The sequence below is a fragment of the Schistocerca piceifrons genome, chromosome 2 (genome assembly GCF_021461385.2).
Source record: "Schistocerca piceifrons isolate TAMUIC-IGC-003096 chromosome 2, iqSchPice1.1, whole genome shotgun sequence".
In the NCBI taxonomy this organism is placed as follows: domain Eukaryota; kingdom Metazoa; phylum Arthropoda; class Insecta; order Orthoptera; family Acrididae; genus Schistocerca; species Schistocerca piceifrons.
The window spans coordinates 212,897,427-212,920,605 of NC_060139.1; the positions used below are offsets into that span (position 1 = coordinate 212,897,427).

The 23,179-nt window shown below is 39.1% G+C and overlaps 1 protein-coding gene across 1 annotated transcript in view; it reads left to right on the forward strand.

The window, feature by feature from the left end:
- The window catches only part of LOC124777866 (meiosis regulator and mRNA stability factor 1), a 220,953-nt gene that overhangs the window by 173,243 nt on the left and 24,531 nt on the right, over nucleotides 1-23,179 (forward strand). The window contains exons 25-26 of the mRNA XM_047253400.1: nucleotides 4,322-4,443; nucleotides 5,350-5,445. Of these exons, the coding sequence (XP_047109356.1) occupies nucleotides 4,322-4,443; nucleotides 5,350-5,445 (218 nt within the window). The remainder of the gene's footprint in view (nucleotides 1-4,321; nucleotides 4,444-5,349; nucleotides 5,446-23,179) is intronic.

Consider the following 23,179-nt stretch of genomic DNA (forward strand, 5'->3'; position numbering starts at 1 on the left):
CTATTCAATACCTCCTCATTAGTTATGTGATCTACCCATCTAATCTTCAGCATTCTTCTGTAGCACCACATTTCGAAAGCTTCTATTCTCTTCTTGTCCAAACTGGTTATCGTCAATGTTTCACTTCCATACATGGCTACACTCCATACAAATACTGTCAGAAACGACTTCCTGACACTTAAATCTATACTCGATGTTAACAAATTTCTCTTCTTCAGAAACGATTTCCTTGCCATTGCCAGTGTACATTTTATATCCTCTCCACTTTGACCATCATCAGTTATTTTACTCCCTAAATAGCAAAACTCCTTTACTACTTTAAGTGTCTCATTTCCTAATCTAATTCCCTCAGCATCACCCGACTTAATTCGACTACATTCCACTATCCTCGTTTTGCTTTTGTTGATGTTCATCTTATATCCTCCTTTCAAGACACTGTCCATTCCATTCAACTGCTCTTCCAAGTCCTTTGCTGTCTCTGACAGAATTACAATGTCATCGGCGAACCTCAAAGTTTTTACTTCTTCTCCATGTATTTTAATACCTTCTCCGAATTTTTCTTTTGTTTCCTTTACTGCTTGCACAATATACAGATTGAATAACATCGGGGAGAGGCTACAACCCTGTCTCACTCCTTTCCCAACTACTGCTTCCCTTTCATGCCCCTCGACTCTTATAACTGCCATCTGCATTCTGTACAAATTGTAAATAGCCTTTCGCTCCCTGTATTTTATCCCTGCCACCTTCAGAATTTGAAAGAGAGTATTCCAGTTAACGTTGTCAAAAGCTTTCTCTAAGTCTACAAATGCTAGAAACGTAGGTTGCCTTTCCTTAATCTTTCTTCTAAGATAAGTCGTAGAGTCAGTATTGCCTCACGTGTTCCAACATTTCCACGGAATCCAAACTGATCTTCCCCGATGTCAGCTTCTACCAGCTTTTCCATTCGTCCATAAAGAATTCGCGTTAGTATTTTGCAGCTGTGACTTATTAAACTGATAGTTCGGTAATTTTCACATCTGTCAACATCTGCCTTCTTTGGGATTGGAATTATTATATTCTTCTTGAAGTCTGTGGGTATTTTGCCTGTCTCATACATCTTGCTCACCAGATGGTAGAGTTTTGTCATGACTGGCTCTCCCAAGGCCATCAGTAGTTCTAATGGAATGTTGTCTACTCCCGGGGCCTTGTTTCGACTCAGGTCTTTCAGTGCTCTGTCAAACTCTTCACGCAGTATCTTATCTCCCATTTCATCTTCATCTACATCCTCTTCCATTTCCATAATATTGTCCTCAAGTACATCGCCCTTGTATAAACCTTCTATATAGTCCTTCCACCTTTCTGCCTGCCCTTCTTTGTTTAGAACTGGGTTGCCATCTGAGCTCTTGATATTCATACAAGTGGTTCTCTTCTCTCCAAAGGTCTCTTTAACTTTCCTGTAGGCAGTATCTATCTTACCCCTAGTGAGACAAGCCTCTACATCTTTACATTTGTCCTCGAGCCATCCCTGCTTAGCCATTTTGCACTTCCTGTCGATCTCATTTTTGAGACGTTTGTATTCCTTGTTTGCCTGCTTCGTTTACTGCATTTTTATATTTTCTCCTTTCATCAATTAAATTTAATATTTCTTCTGTTACCCAAGGATTTCTATTAGCCCTCATCTTATTACCTACTTGATCCTCTGCTGCCTTCACTACTTCATCCCTCAGATCTACTCATTCTTCTTCTACTGTATTTCTTTCCCCCATTCCTGTCAATTGTTCCCTTATGCTCTCCCTGAAACTCTCTACAACCTCTGGTTCTTTCAGTTTATCCAGGTCCCATCTCCTTAAATTCCCACCTTTCTGCAGTTTCTTCAGTTTCAATCTGCAGTTCATAACCAATAGATTGTGGTCAGAATCCACATCTGCCCCTGGAAATGTCTTACAATTTAAAACCTGGCTCCTAAATCTCTGTCTTACCATTATATGATCTGATACCTTTTAGTATCTCTAGGATTCTTCCAGGTATACAATCTTCTTTTATGATTCTTGAACCAAGTGTTAGCTATGATTAAGTTGTGCTCTGAGCAAAATTCTACCAGGCGGCTTCCTCTTTCATTTCTTAGCCCCAATCCATATTCACCTACTACATTTCCTTCTCTCCCTTTTCCTACTACCGAATTCCAGTCACCCATGACTATTAAATTTTCGTCTCTCTTCACTACATGAATAATTTCTTTTATCTCGTCATACATTTCATCAATTTCTTCATCTGCATAGCTAGTTGGCATATAAACTTGTACTACTGTAGTAGGCATGGGCTTTGTGTCTATCTTGGCCACAATAATGCGTTCACTATGCTGTTTGTAGTAGCTAACCCGCACTCCTATTTTTTTATTCATTATTAAACCTACTGCTGCATTACCCCTATTTGATTTCGTATTTATAACCCTGTAATCACCTGACCAAAAGTCTTGTTCCTCCTGCCACCGAACTTCACTAATTCCCACTATATCTAACTTTAACCTATCCATTTCCCTTTTTAAATTTTTTAACCTACCTGCCTGATTAAGGGATCTGACATTCTGTGCTCCGATCTGTAGAATGCCAGTTTTCTTTCTCCTGATAACGACATCCTCTTGAGTAGTCCCCGCCCGGAGATCCGAATGGGGGACTATTTTACCTCCGGAATATTTTACCCAAGAGGACGCCATCATTTAATCGTACAGTAAAGCTGCATGTCCTCGGGAAAATTACGGCTGTAGTTTCCCCTTGCTTTCAGCCGTTCGCAGTACCAGCACAGCAAGGCCGTTTTGGTTATTGTTACAAGGCCAGATCAGTCAATCATCCAGACTGTTGCCCCTGCAACTACTGAAAAGGCTGCTTGCCCCTCTTCAGGAACCACATGTTTGTCTGGCCTCTCAACAGATACCCCTCCGTTGTGGTTGCACCTACGGTACGGCCATCTGTATCGCTGAGGCACGCAAGCCTCCCCACCAACAGCAAGGTCCATGGTTTATGGCGGGTTCCATGTGATTGTTGACCAAAATTCTTGAAATTCCTTCTTCTGTCGAAAATTATATTTTTTGCCAAAACATTTCTTCTCCAAAACTTTTAATTGCCGATGAACACACATACTGTAACACACATTCTGAAAAACTGGTATTAACACACACAAATTTTCTTCTTTGTAGCACTGTTGAAGATCACGTGAACACAATATCCTGGCTGAGCCCCCAGTTGAAATATGCTCACTATTTTTATATACTTGAATTTAGCATATTTCGTGACAGTACTCACTTTTCCGTGAAATGTTTACAAGATGATATTTGACTTTTCCGTGTTGGCTTCAGTCGTCTAGTGAAAGTATGATTCCACAATGCTGTTTCATCGGCTGCAGAAATGATCTGGTTCAATGCGTTTGCCTCATTTTTTGTGCCCGAAATACCATTTCTTCGAATGTGGTTCTTTCTTGTTTATATAAAAAAGTAGTAACATAATTCATTTTTCCTGTTCACTTGCAAATTATTATAACAGCGACCTGCATATTGTTTCACCGTCACACACACAGAGTTCACTGCCGACTGACTGCGGTTAAAGACGACTCCAGCGTCAGACATTTTACACAACACACAAGCTTCCACTTGTATCCAGTCTCTTTGATAGTCTTCTTCACATCTACTAATATTAATCAATATGCTGTCACTCTCAAACATATAAGCAAATTAGCATAAAATAAGGCAAATTAAAATTCACAAAAAAATATTGTGACAACAAATATAAGAAAACATTTACAACCTCCCTCATTCGATTTGGTGTAGACAAATCTGGTAGAAAATAACACATCTCCCAGATCCATTACATCTTTCAGTGCTATGTCATCTTCATGCAGTATCAGTAAACTGAAGTCTGCCACCTGCTTCACCCAAGACTAAGTCTATGTGATCAGTCCATTTCGTATTCCTATAAAGTGTTACATCCAGTATTTGTATGAGTCGGTAGATTCCAATAGTGACACTGATATTATAATCATAGGATACCACTCTTTTTTCTTTTTTTTTCTGACGTGCACAATTTTTACATTTCTGTACACTTAAAGAAAGTTGTCAATCTTTGCAACAGTTTGAAATCTTATCAAGATCTGACTGAATATTATGCAGCTTGTTTCAGACAGTACATAATCATCACTATCCACTGTGCCACCCTGCCATTTTTCTTTTAATTGTTTGATGATATTCTTCACAATAATACCCTTTCTCTCTGGATACATATGTACTCAGAATTTGAAAATACGTGAAAATTATTGTGTGTGATAAATTAGTTACAGATGCTAACATTTTCAGATATTGATTTAACACACAAAGCAACTGCCCCATTCTCAGCAGACTATCTTCTCAATGATAAAGGGGGCAGTAATCTGCAAAATGTTTTTGGGCTGAAGGAGACCAGGAAGTCTGATATTTATGTGAGTATATATTGCTACTAATGTACAAAGCATTCTTTATTACCTTCCATGTTCAAATTCATTCATTTTCATAATACTCAGAAATGATGACAAAACAAAAGGCTGAATCTGAATGTGGTGCACTGAGAGTTGAGAATTAACTCCTCCAAAGTGCGATCACTGATGTTGATTTGTGAAGCGCATGCTGATCTTGATATTATGAAATCAGTTACTACACCACGCATATACTTCAGTTTTTCTGCATACTGTAGAACATCTTCTAATAAATTAAATAATTTATTAATGCTAATGTTTCTCTTTTTGTTGACTGAACATTTAACAAGAATAAAAAGAGAAGAAAGTAAACTGCCTAGATTACTTTGATGTAAGATTATACTTTTTGTACTTAGGCAGCTTTAATGTAAATGTACACTATTTGCACTTAACGATGTTCAAAATTAAGGTAAAATTACTGGAGAAATGTCAGGACTTCATATATACCCAAAAATGTACACACACACACTATCATAGCTTTCAGAACTAACAGTTCCTTCCTCAGGTAGGAGAAAACCATAACTGGAGGAGGTTAAAAAGGAAGGGCAGGTAACTAAGGCACCAACCTCTTGAATATGAGGTGGGTTCCTCTCATCCTGAGGTCTGTTTGTCATCCTTTCCTTTTTAACCTTTGCCACTTCATCCCTTTCTCCTCCCTGAGGAAGGAACTAGTATTTCAAAAGCTAGGGTGTGTGTTTACATTTTTGTGTATATCTGAAGTCCTGACTTTTTCCTAGTAAGTACTGGCCAACAATTGTGGCTCATTTGTTTCCTCACTATAATTTTTCTTTTGATACAAACTTTTATTACTACATGCATATTAGTATGGTCTACTTACGCATGATTAATTTTACTGTACTTTCCTGCCTGCAGACATTAACACCAAACCAGTCTGTCTATGCCTGGGGTGGACAGAGTCCTCCAACATATGCTCCATACTGTCTCAATACAGCATTTAGCCCGTACAAGGTATGTGCATTTGATTGTTAACCTCCTTTCCTTTTCTCACAAATTAGTAGGTACAGAGTTGAACTTTTAAGTAGTTGGACTTGCATTTGGATCAGAATTTATTCCCCATCCAGCCATCCAAATGTAGGTCTGTTATTACCACCACAAATCACATGAGGCAAATGATTTCCTGTACATGGACATGTCATGTCAAAGCTGCTACTCAGTCTATCTAAACATGATGACAATGATGTATGCAACTCAGATGCTTTTGCAATTTTTCATTCAGAACAACTTTTTAGTGTGAATAAACATTTGCTATATTTCAAAGAAAAAAGTGATTTATTTTAAGCCCGATTGAAAACAGATTGTTAGTTTGTTGACAGCATTTTATTAAGTTTTCCATTGTGGAGAGTTTCATAGCTTTAAACCTACAGATTTTATATTACATCTGAAGTCTCTTACACTGGAGCGAAGAATGCAAACCAGCATTCACAGATGAGTTCCCAGCTTTCACTACAATTCATTTCTGTCAACAAATGTTTACACTGGAGGGAACAACAGAAAACATGAGAGAATGAGCATAGTTAACAGCTATATGGACTGTGTTGTTGCTTCTTGGTGCTAATAATAACCACAGGTTTCACTAGATACAACCATAATTACCACCATGATGCAAAACTGTGATATTCAGAGCACTGTTTTTGACGAAGAAAGCAAAATGGTCTAGGAAAAAAAAAAATTTATAACAATAATGGAAATTCCTGGATGGTGCAATACATAAAGTATCGCCCATAGCAGATTAGTGCAGGGAGTACTGTAACACGTAACAGAAAACAGCATTTGCACTAGCTTTTGATCATTAGCTCTCTTTCTTGCAAAGTACTCACATTGACACATATTGTAAATGGATACATAAAAAATTTACTCACAAAGCAGTGGCAGGGAACACACACACACACACACACACACACACACACACACACAAGGGTTTAACTTCTGCAAGCTTTCAGAGCCATTGGCTGCTCCTCGTGGCAGAAGAGTTGAAGAGGGAGGAAGAGGGGCATAGGAAAAGGACTGGAGAGGTTTAGGGAAAGGGGTACAGTTCAGGAAAGTCACCCAGAACCCCGGGTCAGGGGAGACTTACCAGGACACACATTGGCATGCACGTTCCCTTGGCAATTGCAGCCCCCAGCTTTTCTTATCATTCTTCCAAAACTGTGCACATGTCAGCTGACACTTTCTCTTTATAGTTGAGGAGGAAATTTAAAAGTGAAATACTAATTACAGGCTTCCAACATAATGTGAAGAAAGACTAGCATTTTCATTCTGGTTATTAGCACTTAACGAATTTGTTAGTAGAAGACGTAATGGTAAGACAGAGTCTTCAAAACCAGATTTTAAATTCCAAAACATTTGCAGCAGTTCAGTAGTCGCAATATCTAAAATAGTTTCTGATCACTGACATATGCAAATTGCTTCATGGATTTTAGTGATGTATTATCAAGAAGATATTGTCAATAAAATATGCTTAATGAAATGAGAAATATACTTATTATAACCTGTCGGATAGACTACTTCATAAACACCTGCTACCGTATATGGTTTGTTAGAGGGCAAATAGTGTCATTGTGGTAAAAGATTTTTATTTGAAAATTGCATCAAAAATCTGCAGCAAACGGTGGCACCTCAGTTACGTAATTACGGTTACTATGAACACAAGCAATCAGAATGATCAGCTCTTTTGTGTATTTTTAATTTTAATCAGCATCAAACACGTATTTTTAGTAGTTTGCCCTCCAGGAAATTTGTAGTGCTAGTCCTTTTTAATAAAAAGAAATACAAAGATTGTGCCTATTCACTCTGTTCTCACCAATGCAAGCAACTAATGAATTTGCCTTTCTGACATCCCCAGTTAGGGATTTTGAGTGCCTCAGCAATTTTCTAGCAAAATCTCTCTCTCTCTCTCTCTCTCTCTCTCTCTCTCTCTCTCTCTCTCTCTCTCTCTCTGGGTATATCTACATTCTTATATCACCAACATTTCATTCTCTTCAGACTGTTCTATCATGCATACAACTTGTCAACAACAAAAATAGTTTACAAAGCAAATGAATACTTTGTGCTACTGCTGTCAAAAGAGTACATGAACATCCTTTGGTGGTTGGTAAAAGATTGACAACCAGAGGAAGCAAAGTGAGCAGAAGCAATGCGAGTGAACATCACTAGATGCTCTTCGCTTGCACTTGCTTACCATTTACACCAGAGAATTCTCATTAGCTTGTGTTTACTGGCATAAGAAGTGACACACACCAGATTGGAGAATAACCATGTTAATGCTGGCATTAACAAAGGAAATAATATATGTTCTGTACAATGTTCACAGAACGTTCTCTTTCAGAAACATTTGATCTAGTTTACTGTTTGCTCTGAAAATTATTATACCAATAATACAAGTGAGACTGTAAATTTTGATGTTGTATGAATTGGAACGCACATTGCTCCTCCATTGACAGCAGTTGATTTAGGGTAGTGATATTCCTGGTATCTGTGTATCAGGCATTATGAGGTTATTTGTGTATCAGATGTTGGGAGAAGACCCTTTTAAGAGGTAGATAGGATTATGAGGCAATAAGAAATTGTATGTACACCTAGGTCACAATAACAAAGTGACTGAGTTAGTCATGGAAATCAGTGGTGTTGGTTAGCTGTTTTTGTACACCCCTGTCTCTGCAACAGTAACAGCAGTCGAATTCAGTTCGTAATTCTTTCATGCATTTCCTTGTAACATGTATTACTGATATCACATTGTAGCTTCATAGTAGCTTCAACACTTTAGTGTTCACCTTCATAATTAGCTGCAGATATTTTTAAGTATTACAAAAAAATCAGCACAGAGAAACAAAGTGCATTATGGAAAAAGTACCACAAGTTATATTAGAGACCATCATTGTTGTTCGCAGTTTGGTATGAATACGTCGAGCAAAATAGAAGGCACACAAAGCTCATTCCTTGCTTGTGTCTGTGATAGCTCTTTCGTAGACAATTAGCCGTCATTCGCTTTGTTATTCTGATTTGGGTGTAGTTTAGTCAAGACAGGCACAATGACAAATTTAAATAAAGAAGATAGTGATCAAATATTTTAGAGGAGTAGGAGGGGATAGGTTTGTAGGTGTAGTGAACACTAAGGAAAATTAAACTTGAACAGTGTTGTGACAGATCAAAAATTAGTAGCCACCTATTGAGAGAATAAAACCATGAATGTATTGTAAACTGGAAAAATAATAATTTTAGCAGTGGTGTATTCCATTTAATATTATCCAAAGCTTTCTCTAAATCTTAAAAGTGCTGTAAACAAAGGTTTTTTCTTCATCCTATCTTTTAAAATAATGTCAGTTATTCATCAAGTGTTCCTACATTTCACTGCAATCCAAACTGATCTTTCTTTAGGTCAGCCTCTACCAGTTTTACCATTCTTTTGTAGTAATTGATGGTGATACTTTGCTAGTACTTACACTTAAAAGCACCTATCTTCTTTGGAATAGTAATCATTTTATTTTTCTTGAAGTCCAAGGCTTTCACCTGTCTCATATATTGCACACAATTTGGTATGGTTTTGGCAAGACAGTAATTATGAGGGAATGCAGTCTATCCAAAGGGCTTTATTTTGACTTAGGTCTTCCAGTGCTCTGTCAGATTCTTTTTGCAGTGTTGTCTCCCATCTTACCTACCTCCACTTACTACACAATTGTCCTCCTGTTTATTCCCCTTATATAGACCCTCTATATATTTCTTCGAGCTCTCAACTTTCCCCCTTTTCGCTTAATACTGGCTTGCCATCTAAGCACTTAACTATGGCACATGTGCTTCTTTTTTCTCCAAAGATCTAACTTTCTTACAGAGATGTCTATCTCATTGTCATGAATGCTTCCAAATCTTTGCATTTCTCTTCTAGCCATTCCTACTTTGCCATATTGCAGTACATGCCTGTTTCATTTTTAAGACTATCTGTAGTCCCCTGTTGCTTGCTTCATGTGCTGCATTTTTATATTTTCTCTCTTCATCAGTTAGATTGTGTATCTGGTGTTATCGAGGATTTCTACTGAGCTTTGTCTTTTTGCCTGTTTGATCCTCTGACGACTTCAGTGACATCTCTGAAGGCTAGCCAATTGATCTTCTGTTGTGTACTTTACCTCTGTTTCAGTCAATCTTTGCATAACACTCCAATTTGAAAATCTCAACATCCTCTAGTTTTTTAAGCTTATTCATATTTTTGTCTTTAATGTTCTACTTTTCTGGAATTTCCTCAGTTTTAATCTGTCGTCCATAACCAATAAATTATGGTGCTCTGCATATACTCTGGAAATATATTGCAATTAGAAATATGGCTTCAAAATATGTCTTACTATTATATAAATCTATCTGCAATCTTCCAGTACCTCCAGGTCTCTTCAGTGTGTGTAACTTTCTTTCATAGTTCTTAAACAAAGTATAATGATTTTACAGAGTGCATTTAATCATTGCTCTCAGGCAACTTCCTCTTTCATTGCATTTCTCCCTGACCATATTCTCCTACTATTTTTCATGTTGTTCATTTTCCTATTCTCAAATCTAGTCCCCCATAACAGTTAAATTTTTGTTCCTCTTAAGTCTCAGTTTCCGTATCTTCCATACACCCGTTCGGTGTATAGGTGTTTGCAGAGTTAGTTGCATCTAAACATGTATTACTGTGGTGGTTTCATATTAATGTTGGCTATGATAATGCCTTCATTGCTATTCATTCTTATTTTCTTAGTAATTATGAAAAATAATCCTGCATTCTGTCAGATTTTGTGATAGTCCTGTACTCACCAAAAGACCTGTTACTGTATACACAAGTTTTGCAAATGATGGTTAATTGTGTGATGATTACTTAGGGAAAATAAGATGTAACTAATTGCTCATAATAGTTTTGCTAATAACATTTCACATTTTGTTTTGGAGGTGGTTTAAAGAAATAGTAATTCAATCAATTTGCCCTTTGCTGTTCTTAGTGACTGATTAGAATTACCAACTGCCAGTTCTAGCAGTTTATAGTAAAAAGTGGAAAGATTTTTATGATTAGTACACAGTTTACTGAAACTGAACAAATGAAAAAATTAATTCCTAAATATTATTAGTTTTAAATTTTCCTGTAAAAACATTAGGTACTTCTGCCATTAATGATAAAATTGTATATTTCAGTATGTTTTATAACACTCTAAATTTTTTGCGTATGTGGTCAAATGTTGTAAAGTACCAACCTGATTTTTCATGGTGAATGCCACAATTTAGGTTGCACTTTTTCACACATTTTATTTGCCTCTGTTATACTGTTTGGACAATGACCAATTTTTCTATTCTGTGAAAATATTACTATGTACAATCATATCGGCATTCACAAATAACTGTGGGTTCATCGCCAGAATTACTCATGTGAATTGCAAAATAATCAAAATACTTATTAGACTACCATTCATTACTCGACAATGCTTCAGTAATAAGTCACTAAACAAAGTAATAAAGTGTGGCACAAAAACTCTCCATATTTGCATAAAAATGGCTACAGTTTACATATTGTCTTCTAGTATTCAACTAGAAGTACCTTGCAGTTGTTCACGTAGTTTGGTCAGTAACGAATTTCAGTGTTCAACAACAGCTCTTTTAAGTGACAATGACAGCATAAGCTTTCTACAAAACAACACATTTAAGTCAAAATATTCATTAATTTGAGTTACAGAAATCACTTCGAAGTTTAATTTCCCCAGTTGTAAGTACACACATTTCAGCAAACAAACAGCACATTCCTTAATGTGAGTCAATATTTGAAGCATAGGTGTTACACACTTACTAGTTCGACTGGGGCTGGGTACAGACTGTTGACTGAGTGATGTCCAACTGTTTAAAGACTGCTGTGTGAACAAATTATTTCATAAACTTCAGAGTCATTTGAAAATCAGCTAGGTTTTTTTTCTATTCAGAATGGACTATAAGCATGATAAAAATTTGATTTACAAGAAATTGGGTAGTCAAGAAATTTAGACAGATCTATAGAATAGATTTATGCAGCCACATTTGCAATACCTCAATAGTATGGCATCCATTGTGAAAATTATTTTGTTGTTGTTGTTGTTGTTGTTGTTGTGGTCTTCAGTCCAGTGTATTTTGATGCAGCTCTCCATGCCACTCTATCCTGTGCAAGGTTCATCATCTCTGAATAACTACTGCAATCTACATCCTTATGAATCTGCTTAGCGTATTCATCTCTTGGTCTCCTCCTATCAGTTTTACCCTCCACACTTCCCTCCAGCACTAAATTTGTGAGCTGTGCAGTCTGAGGTGCCGTGGCATAGTCCGCGGGGCTCCCCCCGTCCGAGGTTAGAGTACTCCCTCGGGCATGGGCGTGTGTGTTGTCCTCAGTGTAAGTTAGTTTGTTAGATTAAGTAGTGGGTAAGCTTAGGAACCGATGACCTCAGCAGTTTAGTCCCATAAGACCTTACCACAAATTTCCAATCTAAATTGGTGGTTCCTTGATGTCTCAGAACATGTCCTATCAACTGATCCCTTCTTCTAGTCAAGTTGTCACAAATTCATCTTTCCCCATTTCTGTTCAGTACCTCCTCATTGGTTACGTGACCTACCCATCTAATCTTCAACATTCTTCTTTAGCACCACATTTCGAAAGCTTCTATTCTCTTCTTGTCCAAACTATTTATTGTCTGTTTCACTTCCATACATGGCTACACTACCTACAAATACTTTCAGAAACTACTTCCTGACACGTAAATCTATACTCGATGTTAACAAATTTATCTTCTTCAGAAACGCTTTCCTTGCCATTGCCAGTCTACATTTTATATCCTCTCTACTCTGACCATCGTCAGTTATTTTGCTCCCCAAATAGCAAAACTCATTTACTACTTTAAGAGTCTCATTTCCTAATCTAATTCCCTCAGCATTGCCTTATTTAATTTGACTACATTCCATTATCCCTGGCCGGCAGGTGTGGCAGAGTGGTTCTAGGCACTTCAGTCCGGAACTGTGCTGCTGCTACGGTCACAGGTTCGAATCCTGCCTCGGGCATGGATGTGTGTGATGTCGATAGGTTTAGGTAGTTCTAAGCCTAGGGGACTGATGACCTCAGATGTTAAGTCCCGTAGTGTTTAGAGCCATGTTTGAACCATTATCCTTGTTTTGCTTTTGTTGATATTCACCTTATATCCTCCTCTCAATACACTGTCAATTCCGTTCAACTGCTCTTCCAGGTCCTTTGCTGTCTCTGAAAGAATTAAAATGTCATCAGCAAACCTCAAGGTTTCTATTGCTTCTCCATGGATTTTAATTCCTACTCTGAATTTTTGTTTCCTTATCTGCTTGATCAATATACAGATTGAATAGCATCAGGGGTAGACTACAACCCTGTGTCACTCCCTTCTCAACCAGTGCTTCCCTTTCATGCCCCTTGACTTTTATGACTGCCGTTTGGTTTCTGTACAAATTGTAAATACCCTTTCACTCCCTGTATTTTACGCCTGCCATCTCCAGAATTTGAAACAGAGTATTCCAGTCAACATTGTCAAAATCTTTCTCTAAGTCTACAAATGCTAGAGACGTAGGTTTGCTTTTCCTTAATTTATCTTCTAAGATAAATCGTAGGGTCGGTATTGCCTCACATGTTCCAACATTTCTACGGAATCCAAACTTATCCTTCACGAGGTCGGTTTCTACCAGTTTTTCCATTTGTCTGTAAAGAATTCATGTTAGTATTTTACAACTTTGACTTATTAATCTGATAGTTTGGTAATTTTCACACCTGTTAACACCTGCATTCTTTGGGATTGGAATTATTACATTTTTTCTTGAAATCTGAGTAGTGTATTTCACCTGTCTCGTAGATCTTGTTCACCAGATGGAAGAGTTTATTTTATAGTACATTAAAATCTTAATTAGTGGCTTAATTGGTCAGTTAATGAGGGATGCCATCTGGTTTGGAAAAAAACAGAGCAACAAAAATAGTTTCAAAGTTCAGAATCTAACAAACCCAAAGGGAAAATTGTGGATATCTTAAGTTTAAATAGCATTTATCTTGTAAGTTAGTTTCAGGTATCAAAGTACATTATCAGAAAGAATGGGATACTGCTTTCAAACAAGTTGTAAAAATATTTCAGATTGCGCCGGTTAGCGCATTATATATTATAGTAGAACCTTCAATTGGCCATCGCTTCCAAATAATAAAACTTCTAGTAAAATTAGCTGCATCAGTGAAATCAGCATGTTCAATATAATGATCTGAATAATGAATTTAAATAGAACTTCACCTAAATAACACATTCCAATATGAAAGTATGTATTAATAATTTTTTGTGCAACTGTATTAAAAATACAGTGAAATATTTGAAAAAATGTTGTTATTGATGGGAGTAGAAGACAAAACAGATGGTGAGTTTCCAATTTACTACATCTGAAGGTGAAGATGTACTCTTCGAAACACAGTATTGGTGTACTATGACAGTAAGAACTTTTACTTTGGCGTGACAAATGTACGCTTACAGTATTTTGGACTGACCTTCATTAGTTATTTTATGTTCTGTGAATCATGATTGTGCTATTTCGCAGTGATATGGAAGGAATGAGGCAGTTTCAGAATTGTACACTTTCTCGCAAGGAGAGATCCCCAAGGCTGGCATCTGGGTGTTTTTTTACCATCTATATGGTGATGTTGGCATCACACCCAGCAGCCATTTGCCCTGGTGGGTCCTCATTTGCGACTAATAGACAAATAATATTTTGTAATTTTGTGTGATGCTCAAGAGCTTTAAATAAAGAAGTATTACCCAGACTAGTGGTGCAGTGTAATGGTTAAAGTACATTACATTACAGAATGTTGTGGGTTCATATCACGTCAGGAACCTTGAAATTTTTTGTTTTTAAATCTGTATAAATTACTTTCAGCATTTTTATTCTATTAATTAGAGTAAATGTAACTTTTTATTTCTAATCCTTTATCACATCATTTTCATCATTGTTTTAATTTTTTATTTGCTCCCATTTTTCTTTATTTTCTGTTTGAAATCTATGTGCATGTGAATCAGTTGTCACAAATTCACTGACATTATAGTGAGCAATAAAGTTATTTACAAATTCTTTGTGAAACACATGAAGAGGTGCAGATCACACTAATCTTCTGCAGCTTTACAGAGCCCTGATACAGTCTCGTCTTGATTATGGGAGTCAGGTACAAGCTATGGCATCAACCTCAGCATTGTGGACACTGGATCCAGTACACCACTGTGGGATTCAACTTGCAACAGGAGCATTTTGAACTGACCCTGTGAACAGCTTACTCGTGGAGGTTGGGGTTCCTCCCTTGTGGATCAGGTGCCAGCAACAGCTTGTTAATTAGGCTACACATGTTTGCAGCTCCTCTAAGCATCCAAATTAACATTCCTCTTTTCAAACAAGGAAATCCATCTCCCGCAATCGTGACCCAGATCAGGGATTAAGATTGCAGTCTGGATCCGGTCCCTCCTCTCTGAACTCCAGCTGTTTCTCTACCATTCCTCGTCCAGGCCCACTCATGTATAGCTCTGTGGTGCATCCTTTGGCCACAGCTTCATCTTGACCTATCACGAGGTCCTTACTTGGTGCATCCTGGGATTCAGAGGTAGTGGTTTGCTGGTCATGTAGGCTTTGCTTATACTCAAGCAGGACATACTGAACTGCACTCCTTGCTGTATGGCTGTAGTGTTTTCACTGTGGCGTTGTGCCAAAACTTGGTCATGGCTATCCAGGGTCCCCTGTATGTCCGTGAACAATACCTCTGCCTGGACCCTGGACGACATTGGGATCCCGGGAAATGAACTTTCTGATAGATTAGCCAAACTGGCTACTAATAAACCAACACTGGAGATAGGTATTCTGGAAACAAACAAAACATCAAGTTTAGGGATCATGAATATGGAGTGGCTCATTCAGACTTCACCAAATGAACTATTGATAAGGGACACTAAAAATCTGTGGAGGTCCTCCATGCAGGCCTCTTGCAAGGACGCTACCATCCTTTGCTGCCTTTGCATAAGCCATACTTGGCTGACTCACGATCAAGTCCTTCGTCGGCTGACTCACGATCAAGTCTGTCGTCGGCTGACTCGCGATCAAGTCCGTCGTCGGCTGACTCGCGATCAAGTCCGTCGTCGGCTGACTCGCGATCAAGTCCGTCGTCGGCTGACTCGCGATCAAGTCCGTCGTCGGCTGACTCGCGATCAAGTCCGTCGTCGGCTGACTCGCGATCAAGTCCGTCGTCGGCTGACTCGCGATCAAGTCCGTCGTCGGCTGACTCGCGATCAAGTCCGTCGTCGGCTGACTCGCGATCAAGTCCGTCGTCGGCTGACTCGCGATCAAGTCCGTCGTCGGCTGACTCGCGATCAAGTCCGTCGTCGGCTGACTCGCGATCAAGTCCGTCGTCGGCTGACTCGCGATCAAGTCCGTCGTCGGCTGACTCGCGATCAAGTCCGTCGTCGGCTGACTCGCGATCAAGTCCGTCGTCGGCTGACTCGCGATCAAGTCCGTCGTCGGCTGACTCGCGATCAAGTCCGTCGTCGGCTGACTCGCGATCAAGTCCGTCGTCGGCTGACTCGCGATCAAGTCCGTCGTCGGCTGACTCGCGATCAAGTCCGTCGTCGGCTGACTCGCGATCAAGTCCGTCGTCGGCTGACTCGCGATCAAGTCCGTCGTCGGCTGACTCGCGATCAAGTCCGTCGTCGGCTGACTCGCGATCAAGTCCGTCGTCGGCTGACTCGCGATCAAGTCCGTCGTCGGCTGACTCGCGATCAAGTCCGTCGTCGGCTGACTCGCGATCAAGTCCGTCGTCGGCTGACTCGCGATCAAGTCCGTCGTCGGCTGACTCGCGATCAAGTCCGTCGTCGGCTGACTCGCGATCAAGTCCGTCGTCGGCTGACTCGCGATCAAGTCCGTCGTCGGCTGACTCGCGATCAAGTCAAGTCCTTCACCACAAGGACCCATCCCCACTGTCATTGTGGTTCCCATTTGACGGTGGTCCACATTTTGCTGGACTGTCCTAACCTTGCTGCCCTGCGGCGGACTTTGACTTGCTACCCCTGGCACTGGAAGATGATACCTCACCGTCTGACTTAGTTTCACATTTTATGTGTGAAGGGGGCTTTTATCACTCCTTTTAAGGAAGGACGTCTTAAACTCATTGGCCCATTGAGCAGTGGGCAGAACACTCTGTTGCCTCCTCTGCCCAGGCCGGGCTGCGGCTTGGCTGTCTGGGCTTGGTGGTCCACCTCAGCCTTCACCCTACTTCATCTTTTACTCTTCCTCCCACTCTCTTGCATGGTCTGTTTGATTCGTTCTTCGTATGTATGTATGTATGCTTCTCTTGCCCTGTGCATGTTGATAGTCTTTCCTAGACAATTGCTGAGTGGTTACCTCTGGTAAGTGGTGGTGGGGTGGGGATATATGTACCCCCAGTGCATTCTGCTTTGGGGGCTTCTGGCTCCACCCTAGATAGGGCATCTTGTTTCTTCGTATATCCGTCCTTTCTTCTTTTTTGTCCCTTATGTGGTCTTCATTGACCTTTGGTAGACCTTGGGTATCCGCCATAGGGTTTTGCACGGTAGGCCATCTCTGATGTACAGTTGTGTACACCTATATCTTCGAGGGAAAAGGGGCTGATGACCTAGTAATTTGGTCCCTTTAATCATCCATCCAATCAACCATATGCTCATACCTTCAACAGCCTGCAATGGGGCACTGTGCCAGACATCTTCCTGACTTAGGGAATCTGGCTGTTGCCCTTCATCTGTAGTTCACAGTATATCATGAGAGAAAGGTGTAAGTTGTTTCACACGAGTAATACATTTATTTTATTCAGACTGAGAATGTGTTCAAGGATTCTGCAGCAGACAGGTGTTAGGAATATTTGTCTGGAATTTTGCGATCCGTTCTTTCACTCTCCTTATATCAGGGTGTATACGACCCTGGAGATCCAGGAAAATCCGGCAATTTTTTCATCCAGGAGAAAACCAGGAAAAACCCCGGAATATTTTAGAATTTCAGGAATTACGTATTGTTTTAGTTTTTAGTTAAATTTTCGTAATTTTGACTGGTAAGAACCGATACTCTAACAAAGGTTATTACTGTATCCTGCTATTGCAGAATAATACTTCAGCAATAAAACTTTAATGAGAGAGAAAAAAACCTTAAATTGCAAAGGAAATGCGCCATATGCAACACACACACACACACACACACACACACACACACACACACACACACACACACACAGTGCTCATACAAAAGTCTGCCAACAGCAAAATGTGTCAAAGACTTTAGGAAGACCATGCAATGCTTCATAACAAAAAATTGCTTCCGATGATTGTGAAGTCACAACTGTTTACATTAGATTCATTTTAGCAGTTGCGAGCGGGCTCATGCATATGCGCAGTTCAGTCTCATTTGAGTAGTAGATTCTCCCGCTTCTGGCTAGAGGAATGTGGCTGTTGATGTGCAAGCAGTCACAGCGAGCAGCTAGATGCTACCGGAAAAAGGGGGTGCAAAATTCATATTCTTGAAGAAAAAAACTTGTTTCACAAAGCACCTAGCATCCAGCGTACGTCTATCGATTCATGTGATTTTGAAACGCATCCCTGTTGGTTTTTGTGAACACATTTTTAAGTTGGTTTCTGAATGAATCATATGTTAATTTTTGAATGCGTGTGTAGTGTACGTGATGTCTCATGTCATGAGAATCCTCGTCGCATCTAGAAATAAACTTTCCACAGACAAAAGGGGACAGGGCTATACGAGCTAAGCAGAGTAAAGCCGAACAGATGAATGCCAATCATTGTCTGATTATGTGGTTGATTGGGTTTTGCGAATGATCAGTGTTGTTATAATTACTACCGAAATCCATGGATTCAGTCTACCAGAGTGGAAATAAACAACTAACAGGAATAACAGATGAGAAAGATTACGTATTACCTTCTCGGTGTATCCAAGAAAATGAAGTTTTGACAGAAAATTTTTGGCCAGACGCTACACTAGTAAGGACCAGTTGTACAGTCCCCCGCTAGCACCCGCTTAAGTTCTATTCTGGAAGTAACGCAGAAAATGTGTTGTACGAACGTGTAACAACGCGTAATCGGAGAATAATCACGGGATAACTAAACCGGTGATTCTGGCAGGGTTAGTGAAGTTAATCAGCAAACAAATTTTGACTATGGGAGGAATAGCTACAGAATTGGTGATGACAAGGTTGTTTTTTAGAATAAGGAAGGATAAGAAGCGGGGACATCACACAAATTATGGAAGAATGACGATTCCAAATTTATATAAAAATTTCGTAATACTACTTTTCGATCTCGTGCTTCAGAAACTGGTGCGTCTGAATGGAATGTGAAACTATTTCCTAACATAAACCTTTTTGCTTGTAGTAGGCCTAATAGGCATTTGATATTGGTACTTTTGTGAATTACATTCTGTCGTGTTATAAAAATGACCATAGTAGAAAGGCCTGTTTTGTTTTATCTAGCAGACAGTGACAAAATAGACTTAGTCAGATCAAATACCACACCAATCTTGGGTATTATTTGTATAACAGCTTTTTCAGTATTAGATAACCGCATTTCGATTGTTCATGTAGCGAAACATTTGACGAACTTTGAGGTAATAAATTCTTTCGCAGAAAGGAAAGCATGCCATGTAAAGCTGTAGCAAGATCAGAGAGAGAAAATTCTAGGAGCTAAGGACTGAAGAAATGTGTACTTTCTTGCTTGTCTCTTGCCTTTATTGGTTTTATGTAGCCTACATTTAATTGTCACAAAACAGCAAGTCATTAGCTAATAGGCCATAAAGAGTGCAAATTTTCTGAAGAGTTCTTGTTCTCCTGATTACAAATAATCTCATCCACTATTAATTGTGAGAATTTTTTAAAAAAAGGGCAGGCTGTCAAACCGGTTGACGGGGAGCAGGAGAGGCACCACAGGACATTTCAGTTTCCACTGTCCCATTAAATAAATACACATGTCAATTCCACAGAGCAAAATACTGTGACGTGCGATAGAAGAATGCTGTATAAAGAGGTGTGGCACTGCACTTTGGCACAATTACGACCAAATAACATGTCCTACATTTCCTCCAACACATATGTTTTATGTTTCAGACTTTTCAGAAAGCTGTGCGCTACAAGATGAACATATTTTTCAAAATACTATTTTTTTAGTATTGCCCCGACTCGCAAATATCGTAGATCCGGGGCTGATGCGCAGAGCAGTCTAAGTTAAAGTGGGTAGTATCCATGTGACCCATACATTTAGTGATTTTTCTGCTTCCCCTTCGTTTACACTCCCGTCAGAAGCTATCAAGTGAATTAAAATACATTCACACAATTACAGAAGGCTAAAATATTTTGTTAGTTTCAGATTTTATTTCGTTTCCACCGTTCTAACAGTCCAGCATTAATCTCCTTGCAGAACAAGGAAGTTATTTTTGTCTGTTTGCTAAAGAAATTTGACCTTTATTAACTTTTTCCACAGAGGTAGTCAATGTATTTGAAACGAAATGTTTAATTCCACAGTACTGGCTAGTTTAAACTGTTCACTGCTTTTCAAGAGGATGTTTTCATCTTCAAACGTGTGGCATTATGCAGTAATAAAGAACCAAACATGAGATAATACAATACTGGTGCTCCAAGAAAATTTACACCCCAGAAACCACACTGAAAAGCTTAACATCAGGTTGAGGTCTACTTCATTGGGAATCTGGACATATGAATATGCACTTTAAGTATGCAATATAAATGTGCGCATTTTAGTGTGGTTCACGAAATTCCGATGCTCTTGGATTATCCTCTGGTGTCTTGTTTCTTTTATGACATAATGTATGATCTTTCAACATTTTACACGTACATACATACGGGCTTTCTGCGTCATCGTAGCTGCGCAAGTGCCGTGTCACCTGTTACCAGCGCTGTCTGGCAACTGCTGAAATGAGCCTATTTCTAACAGTTCGCGGGAAAAAATGCGAATGTTTGTTTGAAAAGCATTACTTTCAAAGGAAATATCCGTTTACGTAAGTTGAACTATGTGCGAGAATGTACCATGAATCTCTTAAATCACGAGCGTTTGACTCTCATTTAAAACTCAATGATGATCCATTTAGAAAAATTTATAACTCAGAAGATCAGACATTTATGTCGGTAATAAAACTTTTACTGGCACATTTGTGATGTATCTGAAAGTGTAACATGTGCAAAAAGATAAACATTATATACGAAAGCTTGCAGCTTATTAACCTTAGAGGCCAATATTACATTTGAAAGCTTTGCTTTTCTTTTAGCAACACTATGTATATTAATTTAAACCATTAACATTCCTGTTTGTGTGTTCATGCTTACCTAACAGTGATGTTGCTGTTGGCTGACTACATCATGTGTCCTATGGTCTAATTATCTGCTGTCATCAGCTGGCGACAGCGACGTGCACTGACTGGCTTACAAAAGCGCATCGCAATCTTGATTTCAGTGATTTGGAAAGTAACTTGCAGTGAGGTGTAATTTGAATGTATACTTTCGTAATACGAAAATACGCATTGTACACGTTGTTGCACATCAAAGGTATTTCCAAAACGGGTCTTCTTCCCTAATTTCGTTTTCTGAAGTGCTGGAAAATTCTATGCCCGTGTATAAAACCATAACCATTCAAAGGATTAATAAGTTTTGCAGTTTCGGGGGAAAATATACTGTCACTTAACTCGTAAAAAGTGTGTTTACACCCAGGAGAAAGTGTATTTTTAATCGGTAAATCCAGGAAAAATCCGGGAATGTTTTTCCTTGTCCATGTATACACCCTGTATATACAGCAGCTATCTGCACTTTTTTCCAGTCACTTGCAACTTTTGCGCTGGGCGAGAGATTTGTGATAAGCTAGGTAAGGGGCAAATGCTGTAGAGAACTCTTTGAAAAACTGAAATTGTATTCCATGTGGACCCGGTGACTTATTTATTTTGAACTCTTTCAGATGTTTCTCTATGCCAGGGATGCTTATCACTGTCATCCATATGGCAGTCTGTTCTGCTTGTGGGGAATGCACCTTAACAATTACACTAGGCTACCAGTCTGTGCATTGGTACTTTTTCAAGGTTCTAGATCATCATGTAAAATTCAGAATTTTTTTCTTCAATTACTCACAAATGAGGTCTCATAAGGGTGAATGACTGCAGCATGTTATACCTGGGGCCCTAACCTATACACCCATATAGCTTAGTGGTCATCAGAAGTTTTAGTTCAAGAACAGAACGTATCAGTTGTTATGAAAATTAGTATGTCAAGAGTCCTCAGTAGACCAGCATTTGTAGCATAAGTTAGCTGACAGCCCCCACCCCCACCCCACCCCCCAAAGTACTGAGCATTAACTCGGCACCATTTGAAACACTTCAGGTAGATTATTCTGTTGGAGGTCCCTGCCAACCTTAGCAGCTCCAGAGTTGTAAAACTGTAAAGGACTGATGAAGTATTGTTGTGTTGTCTGTGTGTGCAGATGCATAGTTGATAAGTAATATTAATTATATTTCAATGCAGTATGTTCTACGAGAGATGATAACAAATGTTTTGAATGTCATTTTTTCTTCTACCCGTTACATTGTATTACGCCAACCTTAATTTAATTTTATATTCCTCGCTGCAAATGCAGGGTGGTTCCATGACGATATTACAAACTTCAAAGAATGGTGTAGAAGGGTAAATGTGTCAATTTGAGGTAAGAGATTCTGGTCTGCAAATGACTGAGCGATTGTTACAAGTGAAAATAATTCAAAGACCTATGACAGTGGAATACATGACTGGCACTGTTGGTGCTAGGGTTACAGGGTAGTCAACTTTACGCAAGTGGTACTGTGGACAAAACCAAGAAACAAAGTGCAGGAAAAATGGGCTCTAAAAAACACAACTTCAGAACTATGAGCACTTCATCTTCACTACTGTAAAACACACCTCTCGAAAAGTGGCTGTAACTCTTAAAGTACATAGACATACCTTATCTTGGATTGATGTGTTTATGCTTCATCATCCTTGAAAGTTTGTAATGTCACGCAATCATCCTGTATATACCACATTCAAGGAAGACACATCCCTAATAATGTGCATTCACAGATCCACGTTACTTCCATCTCAAATTTATACTACAGCAGCTGATGAGTAAAAGTAGCACACAGCTGTGAGTTTTCAGTACTGGAAGACAGACAAGAAAACATTTCCCCCCTCACATCCTCTACCCCTGTATTGGCTGCACTACGTAACCCTATACCCCTGAGATAAGTGGCAGAATTGACAATTGTCAAATAAAATAAATCACATTTTGCAATATTACTGTGTGTCTTCTTTTTTTAGTGAGCTGTAAAAGTGCACTCTTAAACTCTTAAGGGCAGTTGACGTTTGTGGATTCAGCTTGCTACATGTATATTACTATAAGATACGGCTGAGAACCATGGGCTGCACAAGTACCTTATTCGGGCCATGGTTTGATGACCCCTCTCTCTCTCTCTCTCTCTCTCTCTCTCTCTCTCTCTCTCTCTCTACCCCATTCAGAATAGACATGGCTTGTTCGTACTAAAATGTCCTTCTAAACAAAAATAATCAGCGTACTAATTGTATAGTCGAGTAGCCAGTCTGAGCTGCCAAACAGCTACTATTTTCATTTTCCTGTGATATCCTGCATGAGTA